Raw genomic sequence first — 14,752 nt, 5'->3', positions numbered from 1 at the left:
ACACACACACACACACACACACACACACGCAGAAAAGCACACAAATGCAAAAAACACACATCTGTTCTACCGTACTCTAACCAACTTACTTACAACTTATGCCTGATAATATTTTCCAGTCTAATGTCCCTGCAGTCCTTTGCGCGGAAAGCTGATGTGTTTTTGTCAGACAAAGTGTCTGTGCTCAAGAGGCAGGAGAAGAAAATGGAGAGCAGGCAAACACGAGGTGAAAGCTTCATTAGGATGATCATTAAATATGGATGAACTCATTCCACAGATCAAAATAGAGACAGAGGAGCCGAGGCCATAAACTGCACTGGAGGCAAGGGGGGAATGAAGGGGGGAGGGGGAGTGCATTTTTGCAGCAAATCACTTGAGAACTCACTTGGTGGGATTTACACTCACAGGAAATTGTCCTACATCCTCCTCCTTATAGATTTGAAGTCCCAGAAAATATTTGGGCGAGTCAATATTTGAGGGGATGCTGCAGCAGCTGCAGAATGGTTTGTAATATTTGCTTTCATGTCTTTCTTTTCTTGATTCTGTTTTCTATTTTAACTCTGACTGCTGCTTCTTGAATCTCCCTTCACAGCCTCAGAGATGCGTGTCTGTGCGTCGTACACACACACACACACACACACACGCACACACACACACACACACACACACACACACACACACACACACACACACACACACACACACAGGGCTGTCTGAAAGCTGTTTGTCATGAGGAGGTGACTTTGGTCAGACTGTGTCCTGTCTGGATCTGGAAGGACACACTGTTATACCCAATGCACACACACACACACACACACACACACACACACACACACACACACACACACACACACACACACACACACACACACACACACACACACACGTCTCTTACTGTGTCTGGGCCAGCAGGACAGTGTCACCCCTGAATGGCAATGATAAAATATGTCCTTCTGTCCTCTTCTTTGTTTATCGCTCCTCTTCTTCCACTCACTTTTATGTTTAACATGCCTGATTTATCAGAGACGTTACATGGCCAGAGTAAGAATAGCTTGTGTTTTTGCTCTTTGCATTACAGTTTTTTTCCAATTGCTAAAATAATTTTTTTTAAACTAGGCTGGTTTCATCAAAATACTTAACACAATTCACAAAACCACACACCCAAACTGCAAAATACCTCATATATCCTGCAAAATGAAGTACTGCAACCAAAACTACATATAGCATTATCAAAATCAAACTTTTGCACCACATGGCACACACTTCATTCATGTTAGCTGAATTTTGTCTAACCAACTGCACACTGTTTGGCATAATGAAAAGCACTCTCATCTTTAGTGTGCTTTGCCCTAATACTAAAATAGTTCAAATTGTAGAAAATTCTTTAGATTGTTCACATGCACAGAAATATTTGCGGATACACACACATGCTGTTACAGTTTTTCTCGATTGCTTTGACGCAGCAGTCAACTCAAACTCCACATTTTTCAAAACAGTTCACACACAGGCCGAAACAGTGGCACTCATGGTCAAAATGACACATTTTGTTTGCAAAAGGCTCTAACCGTGCCAAAACATTTAAAATATGCAAAAAAAGCAAATTTTGCCAACAAACAACACAACTTGCAAACAAGTGTATGAGCTCTTCCAATCAACACTGTAAACCCGAACGTTCAAAGTAATTAAATAGATTAAGTAGTGTATACTCAAAGTTTTAGAACAAGTTCTACTAACTTAATTTTGTCAAGTTGGTGTAACATGTTCTTCCTTTTTGAGTATTGTTAACTAATATTTTTTGATTAAATGGAACTATTTTGTGTATAAGTAAGCATAACTTAAAAACATAACTTAAGTACAATGTAATAGAATTGAGTAATAACATACTAAGAATGATAAAGTCCTGTTATTTCTATTGTTTAAAATAGGGATGATTTAAAAATAAACTGAATTTATATAGCACATGTTAAAATACAATAAAATCTCAAAGTGCTTTACCAAATAAGTAAAATCGATCATAATAAATAAATTGCAATAGCAAATGGTCTGAAATGCATTAGACATTAGTGGAGGACAAAATGTTTTTATTTTATTTATTTTTTGCTTCATCAGTTTAATGTAGCCTATATATTCTTTTTATTTTTATTTAAGCAGCTGCAGGGATAATTTTGTATGGAGAGTTAATCTCTGATTCAACCTCGCGAAGCAGAAGGTGGCGGACTAATTTGCACACTACACTGATTCCTTACCGCTCTTTGGAAAAACAAAGAAGAAAAGTTTGAACAACGCAGCAAGCGGGAAGCAGCAGACAGTAGGGTTGCAGAAACTACCTCGCAGCGCAGCAATCAGGCTCACTGGACTTACTGTAAGTTTTGAATGTTAATATTCATTCGCTTTTATACTTTATATTACATTTTGGTGTGTGTTTGTCTCAGAGAGCGTAGACCTTCTCCAAGCCCCGCCCTTCACTGGCTTATCACGGAGTCTTGTAGGGATTGGCAACTTGTCAGATATAGGTTAGCTGCTAAAGAGCTAGCTAGCCACTTAAGCGACCAATAACGCGTTACCAGAGACTATTTAGAAGGACTTTGACGTTCCGCACTCCAGCAGCACAACTAGCGACCTAGCTACCATTAACCGACTCCCTGAAGAATTTGACGACGGATGAATCTAGTAATCACGCACCCATTCCCGCTTAAAGGTGGTGTTAGAAAATTAGTTGTTAGTAGAAGCACTAACAGACACCTCGTATGCGATAGTTAGTTTTTGTTGCTGGAAACTTTCAATAGTGCACAAAAGAGCATAAACACGCCTCAAACTGAGTTCCTACACTGCAAGTCGCGCTCTCTGTGTAGCTTCAAGGGGACGCTAGTTTTAAATTCTGTGTGAGCAGACTGTCTGAGACACGGAGATTGCTGTTAACAGGACCGGAGTCAACTGCCCGTGCCTGCCTACTGTTGCCTCGGTTTTAAAACAAACGACCCTGCTGGAGGCAAGCTGCTTTTCATGACAAAGATGAATAAAGTAAAACCTTAACAGTAAAGCTTTGGTTTGTAGAAATGGTATTATTGTTGATTAACCATGCACTAAGGTTCAAGAAGTGTGGCTGCTTTTCTTTACAGTAATGTTAATTTTGCTTGATGGCTTTAGTAACGTGACACTTATGGGGATTAAATGAAAAGATCATTAACAGGGAACATTTATAAATGGAAGTATTTATAATTTGACACTCTTTGAATCTTTTAATTGTTCAGTTTCAGATCAGTTTATGCCTTTGCATCTTGCTGTTCCAGTTTCAAGAAGTTAAGGAAGATAACTGGAGATGTGATAACGATACCAGGTAATCCAATGAATGTGAATTCTTCTATCACCCCCCCCCCGCCCTCTAAATACCAATAACTTGAATTGTTGTTTTTTTCTCAGACAAGGTTTTAGTGTGGTAACCCCAAATTATACGTATGAGGGGCCGTCAGGGACATTATTCAGAATTACCTCTCGCACACACTACTGAAAAGCTCTCACACATACAAGTGAAATGCTCTTATATATACTACTGAAACGCTCTCACACATACAAGTGAAATGCTCTTATATATACTACTGAAACGCTCTCACACATACCAAGTAAAATGCTCTTATATATACTACTGAAACGGCTCTCACACATACAAAAGTGAAACGGCTCTTATATATACTACTGAAACGGCTCTCACACAACAAGTAAAATGCTCTTATATATATACTACTGAAACGCTCTCACACATACAAATTGAAACGCATAACGGCTCTCACACATACAAATTGAAACGGGCTCACACACATACAAGTGAAACGCTCTTATATACACTACTGAAACGCTCTCATACACGCTACTGAAACGCTCTCATAAACACTACTGGCGAAACGCCTCATACACGCTACTGAAGCGATCTCTCATAAACGTACTGAAACGGCTCTCATAAATGCTACTTAAACACTCCCATAAACGCTACTGAAATGCTCTCATATACTGACCTTTTTACTGAAAAACTTGCTTTCGCACGCACATTTTGCATAAACTACAAAAAGCTTTACCAAATACTAGTAAAATAGTGCTCATATAGCTTGCCCTTAAGGGTCAGATGTGATCATGGTAAGGAAAATATAAATGTTGCCTGTTTTATGTTGGAAAGAAGATGATTGAACAGTGTTATTACAGGTTTATCAGTACACAACCAAAGGATTGAGAGAATATGGGCAGAACTCAATAGTGTTGTATCTAGACACTTTATAAACATCTTTAACTTCATGGAGGAACAGGGTGTACTGGATTCATTGAATGAACTACATTTATTTTGTCCTGCATTATTTTTTTTTACCAAGGATTGAAAGAGCAGTAACATAATTCATCAATCAATCAATCAATAGAACCACCATACCTCTCCACACCAGGGGGCAGACACCTCTCCAGCTGTGGCATTCAGGTGTCATTAATAATGCAGGAATCCATCCAGCTCTAAACAGCATTTTTGATGCTGATAACTACTATGGCATTGATGAAGAAGGGCCATTACCTGAACTTCAAACCAATAATAATGTTGTAATTCCAGACATAGATGTAACTATTAATGAGACCACAACTAACATTATTCAACAAGTAAACCAACTCGAAAATGATGGGGACCATGGAATAGATGTTTTTTCTTCAACTGCATCTTTTTAAAGGAACAGCCGAGTAATGAGAATTTAGCTTATTAACCGTAACCCCAGAGTAAGACAAATTCGATACATACCCTTTCATCTCCGTGCGTGGCTATAGCGCTGTCGTCGGCTCCAGCATTAGCTTAGCCTAGCACAGATCCTGCAGGTACCTGGTTCCAACTAGCCTGCTGCTCCGAGTGTGACAAAGTGACAAAGTAACACCAACATGTTCCTATTTACATGTTGTGATTTTGTATAGTCACGCATGTACAAAAAACAACATAACATGAGACACGCCGTCTTCTAACAGTAAACAAACCCGGAACTATATTCTCAGACAGGCTTGCTGCGAGCATATCACTCCCGCCAAGTACTATATTCTTCCGCCGAGAATATAGTTCCGGTTTTTTTACAGTTAGAAGATGGCTGTGTCTCATGTTACGTTTTTTTGTACCGCCTTAGTGACTCTATAAATCACAACATTTAAATAGGAACATGTGGTATTATTCTTTATCACTTCGAGCGGTAGGATTACTGGAACCATTCACCTGATGTTCTGTGCTGGCGATGCTGCCGTGGCGCCGTCAGCCGCACTGAGATGAGAAGGGTATGTATCGACTTGCTAACTCTGGGGGTTACGGTGAATAAGCTAAATTCCCAATAAGTCGATATGACTATCATAGGAGTTATGTTAAGGTTTGTTAAAATGTTTTCTTCACTTGTGCAGTGTATTCTGTGAATTAAAGTTTTGTTAAAACGCGTAAAACATTTTATGAAAAATAAATTAACATTTGGTAAAAAGTTTGGTAAAAATATGAAACATGCCGTTAAAATGTAAATATGTTTTAAAACATAGGCTGACTGAGTCAACTGAATCGTGGTGAAACTATATAAAATACATAAGTTATATTGCATACGGCATTCAGAAGTGAAAATAATAACTCTTGTTTGAAACAGAGAAAGTGAGACACAGACAGAAACAGTTTTCAGAGCATGACATGTTCATGCCCTGCCAAACCCATATGTGTTCCCTAATGCAAAGTCAAACTTCTCCTTGAACAGTTGGTAAGACACATGTAGTGGCAAGTTGATGCAGTTAACACATCTGTTGGCAAGAGGGAACATTGATGTAGAGAAGCCATCATCTCCTTTGTGAATGAACTGGTCAGATGCTCAAGTTGTGAAGGCCAATATCTTCTCTAGTTTGGATGGCCCTTCTTCTTCTATAAAAAGAAAAACATTATCAGTGGTAGTTGGTCCAATTAATATGTATGTGAATCATCTCTAAAGCAATTAACATCAGCTGATACTGAATAAATTGTCCAGTAAGAGTATTTCACTTCTCAAAACCAAAGCGTCTAAAATCTGAATGCCTCTTATAGCAATTCATTTATAACAGGTCTTTCATCTTTCAACATTCGCAGGTTGCTTTGTGATAATGTTATGACTACCAAGAGAATAAAATAAAAACAATGATACTAAAAAAAACAGATGACCATTAAACCATTAATTACCCTCTGCATTTTGGAGATAGTCCCTCCAGAAAGTAACGACCATCTCGTCAGCAGCTCTCTTGTTGCTCCCTTCTGGAGAGAGACGAATGCTGAAAAGATCATCCACAGCTCATAGCAGAACAGGGGTCGAAAGCTGTCTGGATGTCGTCGTATTTGGTCCTGAACCCAAAGAGTTTTCAGTCCTTCACAGAATCTGTACAAACAACATGGAATAATTGTGCAATCCATAATTCAATTGTACACTGTCAAATTGTCCCTTGGTTTTATACAAACACAATAGATTTTGTGAAGCTAGTCTTACACCTTGTTGGTCAATGGTTAAAATTATGACTCCTTTTGAGATTGATCTGACTGTACAACAACTAACACTGAATACCTTTGAAATGGACTTTGAACTCTGTGGATGACCTGAAACATGACAATTTCAGCAGATCCCTGTCTCTTATCGACCGCATAGGCCTCAGACATCCTGCATTGGCCAAGTAGTCAAGCAAAGGTGCATTTGACTTTTCAAGGTCCTCAAGGGTTGTACATTGCTACAATGCGATAAATAAGAGGGAAAATATGCTTTGCTGTCGACACTTGTCCGTTGAATAGTGGTGGTATTCAAACTACAACATAATATGGAAAAAGTGGGCTGATACTCCTTTTCAAAAGGGAAAACAACAAGAGAACCTTTTATTGTAAACTAATTCAGTATAACATTCAAAATCTATCAACTGACCTTTTTGACTTTTCCAAGAGTTCTGTGTCAGCTATGTCTGAGAGAGGAAGTTTGGTGGTGGACCGCCATGTACCAAGCTCACAGCAATGGCTTTGCCAGCAATGTATTACCAGTCCTCTCTTATAGCTGCAAAACAATGGCACATAAAGGAAAAACAATATTGATAAATACCACATTTGCCGCCCCAACAAAACTGGCTGTCAATTAAAGGCCGGGTCTCGAATGATGACCAGGGCCGTGGTTGACACAAACAAATAAAAAGCTAGGTGTAAAACATGAATGGAGAAGTGAGCTGCAATATAATATGCATGCCAAGGATGATGTACATTTCCAATAACTTAATCTAATAAATTAAGCAATATAATTTTTGCTTGGTCCAGGGTGAAAAATACTGACTGTTCCTTTTCAGTGTGACTATCCAAATTCAGAAAACTGGATTGTATAGTACCATACATGTTTCACAAGATGACAGTAGCCAAATTTCAAGGGCAATGTGGGAATGTTGCAAATCAAAGTTTTGCACAACACATTCCTGCAAATGTTTTATGAAACTGCAGAGGGATTTTAATTGAAAACAGATACAGAAAGACCTGATTTTGAATTTATCACATAATGCAGTAACTGTAACAGGGCAAACAGGGGCAGATTAAAACAACGCTTCATACTAAAATATGCAAATATAGCAAATGTTTGTAATAATCATGAAAGTAAGAGGAAAAAAGAGGCATTTACCTGACATCGTCTGGAAGGTGCTCACCAAAGCCATCCCTGATGCGTTCTAAAACAGTCTGGTGGTCCCAGTCCTAAGGATCAGAAAGGATGTGTCCATGTTTGTGTAACCATGATTTTGGACCTTGTTTGCACACTACTCAGAACACATGAAAACAGCCAGTACAATAATGTCATACTGCTATAGGAAATACAATACAAAATACTAACCACCACCCGCTATCAATATTATATACAGTAAATAATGGGTAGTGGTTATCAATATCAGTTATATTTAACCCATTAATATTCAGATTTTGGTCAAATATATTCATGTAACCAATTTTATCACTTCAAGCCCTGAACACTCTTATATATCATTGATTTCTCTCTGAGCCATAAATCTACCATGAAAAACCACATATCTGCCCTTCCCTTTAACACAGACTCATTAGATATTGTAGGCTGTGGACAGGGCATGGAAGGTTATAATTTGTCAACTGAGGTGACAATCGCAAGGTCAGAGTTCAGCAGCCACCTTGAAATGGGACTGGTGTTTCTGAGTGACATAAATGTAACGTGAAAAGGGGATATGCAATAAGGTCATTCCTTTATGCTGAGACATACAGTACAGGCCCAAAGTTTGGACACCCTTCTCATTCAATGTGTTTCTTTATTTTCATGACTATTTACATTGTAGATTCTCACTGAAGGCATCAAAACTATGAATGATCACATATGGAATTATGTACTTAACAAAAAGTGTGAAATAACTGAAAGCATGTCTTATATTTTAGATTCTTCAAAGTAGCCACCCTTTGCTTTTTGATAACTCTGCAAACCCTTGGTGTTCTCTCAATGAGCTGCCAGGTAGTCACCTGAAATGGTTTTACCTTCACATGTGTGCCTTCTCAGGGTTAATTAGTGGAATTATTTCCCTTATTAATAAAAAAGCAAAGTGTGGCTACTTTGAGAAATCTAAAATATAAGACGACATGTTTTCAGTTATTTCACACTTTTTGTTAAGTACATAATTACATATGTGTTCATTCATAGTTTTGATGACTTCAGTGAGAATCTACGATGTAAATAGTCATGAAAATAAATAATATAACGCATTGAATGAGAAGGTGTGACAAACTTTTGGCCTGTACTGTAGATGAGAAATAAGCTAAGACAAAAAGGGGGCATACATAAAAAGTAGTTTTATTTATAATCAGTATTTTTACTTAAGTACTTGACTCCAAATACTGATGAAGGATGTATTTAATCACAGCAGTAATATGCAGTGAAGATCATCACTGGTAAATGTATTATTGCTTCAGTGTGGGGCAGAAAATAACAGAGGATTTACAGACTGTAACAGTCTGTAACAACAGACAACAGTAACAACAGTCAGTAACATTAGTTTAAGATATGGCACTGTTCACGTAAACAACCAATATGGCCAAATAACAACATTAGATTATGCTTGGTGTAACAGCAGTGCAGAAATGATGAAGAAACATTTAGTAGAGGAATGCTGGTTTGTGTATATTTATTGCTGCTAAAAACACAAGAAGTGAAATGTTCCTACAGTCCTAAAAAAACAAGTCAATACACACCAGGTGAAGAACAGCTGATTTTACTACCTGCTGACGACACCCCACGTGAGGCACATTGCCGTATGTTACCATAGCAAACCACGCTACAAACAATACTAAGTTAGCTGCTGGCACTTACATGCACCTAATTCGACAGTGTACCTATCTAGGCCCCTGCAAGAACTATGCCAAGTTTGCAGTAGATCTGAGACTCTTAGGACCTTCGGGTATTAGGGTGGTATGTGAGCGGTTCCGGTAGTGGCGCGCATGTTTGTAGTGGAGACACAAACAGCTAACTGTTTAGCTCACTACCATGCCTATTCCGTTGCGCGTTGGATTAAACAATAATTTAGGAAAAAAACTATTTATAATTACCTTTTCCACCTCGTGGCTGATGTCCAAGAGCCGGCCGCGTTGCTCACACTGGAGCTGCAGTTGGCAGTGTCATGCTGCTGTGCTGTCCGGAGGGGAAAGTGACGCTATGTGACTGTCCAGTGTGTCGCGGCTTGAAGTTGCAACGGTTCTGATGGTCTTCCGCGACGCAAGTACAGTGTGAAGTAACGCTGCTGCCTCGGTTAGGCTGCTTGCAGGCTGTTGGGCAGACATTTATTTTGTGTTCGCGAACAATGTGGCTGACGCAACACCGTGAATCGCCGCTGTGAATTGGCGATTTTTGTTGAACGGAAGCCCTTCCGGTTTTACTGAAACACCTTCCGTTTTGACTGAAATGCCTTCCGGTTTTACTGAAACACCTCTCACACACGTAGGAAATCCTTTCACACATTATAGTGAAAAGCTCTCATATAACCAAGTGAAACACCTCTCACACACTATAGTGAAATCCTTTCACACATTATAGTGAAATATTATATATATATATATATATATATATATATATATATATATATATATATATATATATATATATATATATATATATATATATATAAGGTGGCCATTCCTCAGGCTTTAGGCTGGACAGTCCGGCTAAGCCTGACACTCATTTGTCCGGACATGCCTAAAAACCAGAGGGGACGGAGTCTTCTCTGTAGTAGCCCCCAAACTCTGGAAAATCCTCCCACCCCAGATCAATTTATGTAATACAATTGTTAGTTTTAAATCAAATCTGAAGATGCATTTCTACTCTCTTATGCGTTTAAATTCCTTTGATTCCTAATGTTTTTTTTGTTTTTTTTTAAGATTCAGAGCTATGAACTGAACTCATCTTTTTTTCCTATCCTTTTTCGATTTACAAATGTTCCATTGTTGTTTTATTCTATGTTACTTTATTTGATTCTACTTTTGCCAAAATGTATTCATGGTACCTTGTTTACTTGATTAATGTATCTTTAAGGTATACTGTTTATGCCCTCCCTGCTCTACCTGTAAAGCACTTTGGGTCAACTGTTGTTCATTTAAATGTGCTATAAAATGACTTGACTTCACTTTTGATAAAATAACAAAAAGGTCCACCTTTTGACAGATTAACTTGTTAGTTTAATACTTATTGGCTAAAATGTGTGTCAAAAAAGCCGTGTCAAAATAAGTAATTTCATTGGTTACATTTTCTTGTCGTGACCTGCTAATTTTAATATTCAAATGAGCCATGTGTTGATTCGCCATAACACGCGCTCACCGTTGTCAATCAAGCTCTCTGCGACAGAGAACGTAACATTAACTAACGTCGGTTGTTGGACTGAAATTCTGAAAATGCTCATACTTATATGTATCTCCAGATAAAAACATTAAGAACAGTTTCTGTATGATGTTTATTAGACGTATGTAATCTGAATTGGAAGGGCACGTTGTCATAAGCTGTATCTTGTATATTTATTATTAGCTATGTGGTATGTGTATGCACCTTTATGTAATCAGGTGGAAAAGATAAAATAAGATATTCCTATATTTGTCCCACAATGGGAAAAGTCCAGTGTTACAGCAGCAAAGTGGATAGAGAAAAAAAACAGTATAACAAAACAGTAAGAGTAGGACAATAATAAATAACAAATAAAAACACTATGTACAAGAGAAAAAACAGTAAGAATCCACAAACAATAGATAACAGAAATAGTAGCATCAGCAGCAGTTGCACATAGGCAATATATTGCACAGTGAATATGGAATGGTATTGCACAGTAGTTGGCATTGCACATGTTAATTATATAAATATTATATATATTCATTAATTATTATTATTGATGCCGAGCCACCATAGTGTCCCGGTGGAAGCAGCATTAAAACATGAAAATATATATATGAAAGCGTTTCACTTGTGATGTGTGAGAGCTTTTTAGTAGCGTTTATGAGAGCGTTTCAGTAGCATTTATAAGCGCATTTCAGTATTGTGCGTGAGAGCGTTTCAGTAGTGTTTATGAGAGTGTTTCAGTAGCGTTTATGAGAGCAGTTCAGTATTGCGCGTGAGAGGGTTTCAGTAGTATATATAAGAGCGTTTCACTTGTATGTGTGAGAGCGTTTCAGTAGTGTATATAAGAGCGTTTCACTTTTATGTGTGAGAGCGTTGCGTTTCACTTGTATGTGTGAGAGCGTTTCAGTAGTATATATAAGAGCATTTCACTTATGTGTGAGAGCGTTTCAGTAGTATATATAAAAGCATTTTACTTGTATGTGTGAGACGTTACAGTAGGTATATATAAGAGCATTTCACTTGTATGTGAGAGCCGTTTCAGTAGTATATATAAGAGCGTTTCACTTGTTTGTGTGAGAGCGGTTTCACTTGTATGTGTGAGAGCCGTTTCAGTAGTGTATATAAGAGTATTTCACTGTATGTGAGAGCGTTTCAGTAGTATATAAGAGCGTTTCACTTGTATTGTGTGAGAGCGTTTCAGTAGTATATATATAGAGCGTTTCAATTTGTATGTGTGAGAGCCGTTTCAGTAGTGTATATAAGAACGTTCACCTTGTATGTGAGAGCGTTTCAGTAGTATATAGAAGAGCGTTTCACCTTGTGTGTGAGAGCGTTTCAGTAGTGTATATAAGAGCGTTTCACTTGTATGTGTGAGAGCGTTTCAGTAGTGTATATAAGAGCATTTCACTTGTATGTGAGAGAGCCGTTACGTTTCAACTTGTATGTGTGAGAGCCGTTTCAGTAGTGTATATAAGAGCATTTCACTTGTATGTGTGAGAGCGCTATGCGTTTCACTTGTATGTGTGAGACGTTTTCAGTAGTATATATAAGAGCGTTTCACTTGTATGTGTGTGACGTTTCAGTAGTATATATAAGAGCATTTCACTTGTATGTGAGAGCGTTTAATATTATATATAAATTTTTTTTTTTTGCGTTTCAGTAGTATATATAAGAGAATTTCACTTGTATGTGTGAGAGCGTTGCGTTTCACTTGTATGTGTGAGAGCGTTTCAGTAGTATATATAAGAGCATTTCACTTGTGTGAGAGCGTTTCAGTAGTATATATAAGAGCGTTTCACTTGTATGTGTGAGAGCGTTGCGTTTCACTTGTATGTGTGAGAGCGTTTCAGTAGTGTGTGCGAGAGGTAATTCTGAATAATGTCCCTGACGGCCCCTCATACATACGCACTCCCACATACACACATCATTGTTTTTTCTACTTGCCTGTTTGATCAAAATAAAGTGTTTTGCTGTATTTAAGTCAACAAATAATGAATGTGTTCTGTTCACGAATACTACTAATCATATTTTACTTAACTTTGTATTTGCTTGCAAAAATTGTTGAAGAAGACTGAGAAGAAACTGACCCTCATTAGAAAGATGATGGAGACCACATTTCCCCTACGCCGACAGACCATAGTGATGTCCTGCCCACCAGTGAACGACCTCATGGACCTCTGGCCTGCTCTTAAAATAGAGTCTGAGGTAATATGGATCAGCTCTCTCTTTTAAAGTGAAAATTGTGATTCTTACTCATTTGGCTGATATTTTTGCTTTATGAATGTGTGCAAGATTCTTCAAATTGAACTGTTTTTTTAATAAGTGTTGTTGCTGTATTCTCCTCTGGCTGTTATTTCTATGTAGTTGTATGCAGAGTTCCAGCGGATTACAAATCAGAACCTGCCCAACACGTGCTATGCTGAGCTTGACCGCTATCTTCCTCGAGTGATGACCTTATTCAGACGGAAGGCATCAAAAACTGGGAAGACAGCAGATGCTCTGGCTGAAATTTTAAAAATCCATGATGAACAGGTAAATAGATTTTTACACATTTCATAGGTTGAACCAGTAGAACATTGAACAGGTTCAATGATTGAAATGAGCTTTTTGACTTTTGCAATTAGTCCACTTTGTTTGCCATTTGTCTGATTGCATTAAAGATGTTAACAGGTTATTTGTGGACATATGTTCTGTTTGGACTGTTTAAAATCAGCTTTATGTAAACTCTTCAGTATATGCAATTCTGTTTTTTATCTGAATAGGAAATCCATGACATACACACCAAGCGCACTACTGTTCTCCACGTCCTTCCTGTGTATCTGCGTGAGGACGTCTCTGGATGTTTAAGAACCTGCACAGTGAGTCTCCTTAAGTCACTAACAGATTCTGCTGTGTATTATCTAACCCGTAAATACTAACATTTTATTCAATGTTCAGTAAAACATTTTCTTGTAAATGTCCTTGGTTTCAGTCAGCACTTAGATTCTCTGGTATTTTGGCTGATTCATGTGTGCAGAACATGGATCTTATATTTTTCAACTCTTACAATGAGACCCAGGTCTCTTTTGTAAAAGTGGTATTGGATTTCAATGGGACTTGGTTAAGGAAAGACAAATTATGTCATCTGTTCTGTTCCATGTGTTAGTTTGTGATTAGTATCTCTTTTTTCATTCATTCAGGATGAGTCTGATGAGCCAGAGCTTGATGGTGTTGCAGTGGGCCTCATTACTTTCATCGGTGACCATGACGCAAGTCCAGTTCACTACCACCCTGTGAGAATCACTGTCGTCATTGAAAGTGATGCCGTGGTCAGCCTTCCCAGACTTGGCGATGCCTTCCTGGTAATCTGTGGAGTGATCTATGCACTACACCTCAGCTATCCCAAAGCACTGACCAACACTTTTGAATTCACTCTAAAGATTTAACTTGGTCTAGAAAGTGGTAAACTATCCCCGAGGTTGCAGACCCTCAAGAATGAATTAATGATGTAGAAACTCATCTGAAAAAAAGGCTGCAGGGTAAAGCATTATAAAAGGCTAGTTCAAAGTTATCTCCTTTTGTCTAAATAATGCCTCAAAAAGTTACTGCACTACTGCAGGTGTTCAGCCAATAGGCCCAAACTACTCAATATGCCTTTGTTCTTATTAATATAATGCAAAAGTAACGCTAATGTTTTGTATGTTTTAATGTTTTTCTTAACCATTGTGGGCTGCGCAAGATGACTCACATTTCACTGTGCATTTGATATGGTTTGTAAAACATTTACATTTTAGAGTTTTAAGTGAAAATGTTCTTAAACTCTATAGAATATTTGAAATTTCATCCAAATTGCTGCCCTGTCGCCTTACTCAGGAATTAGCAAGGAAGCCAAAAGCAGTGTTTTTTCTTTTATAGCTGTAACG

General features: G+C 38.0%; 1 protein-coding gene and 1 long non-coding RNA gene across 4 annotated transcripts; one reads left to right on the top strand and one right to left on the bottom strand.

Moving 5' to 3' along the window:
* The first annotated feature begins 3,275 nt into the window (after positions 1-3,275).
* On the top strand, positions 3,276-14,441 carry LOC120556662. 3 transcript variants are annotated; one of them, XM_039796306.1, is made up of 5 exons: positions 3,276-3,337; positions 12,921-13,055; positions 13,215-13,382; positions 13,613-13,708; positions 14,030-14,440. In XM_039796306.1, the coding sequence occupies exons 2-5, from the start codon at positions 12,951-12,953 to the stop codon at positions 14,273-14,275; spliced, it is 615 nt and encodes a 204-aa protein (XP_039652240.1). In that variant the 5' UTR covers positions 3,276-3,337; positions 12,921-12,950; the 3' UTR covers positions 14,276-14,440. The 3 variants fall into 3 exon arrangements, with proteins under 3 accessions (XP_039652240.1, XP_039652239.1, XP_039652241.1); XM_039796305.1 differs by having other exon boundaries at positions 3,279-3,337; positions 12,918-13,055; XM_039796307.1 differs by lacking the exon at positions 3,276-3,337 and having other exon boundaries at positions 12,856-13,055; positions 14,030-14,441.
* On the bottom strand, positions 5,448-9,609 carry LOC120556663. Its single transcript, XR_005638884.1, has 5 exons — positions 9,581-9,609; positions 7,647-7,717; positions 6,915-7,040; positions 6,191-6,383; positions 5,448-5,899 (listed from the first exon to the last, which is right to left on the bottom strand). It is a non-coding gene; the product is annotated as an uncharacterized LOC120556663 (long non-coding RNA).
* Positions 14,442-14,752: the final 311 nt, after the last annotated feature.

Source organism: Perca fluviatilis, chromosome 4, assembly GCF_010015445.1.
Source record: "Perca fluviatilis chromosome 4, GENO_Pfluv_1.0, whole genome shotgun sequence".
Classification (NCBI taxonomy): domain Eukaryota; kingdom Metazoa; phylum Chordata; class Actinopteri; order Perciformes; family Percidae; genus Perca; species Perca fluviatilis.
The sequence above is the reverse complement of the archived record's forward strand: the minus strand, read 5'-3'. Positions and strand labels throughout refer to the sequence as shown.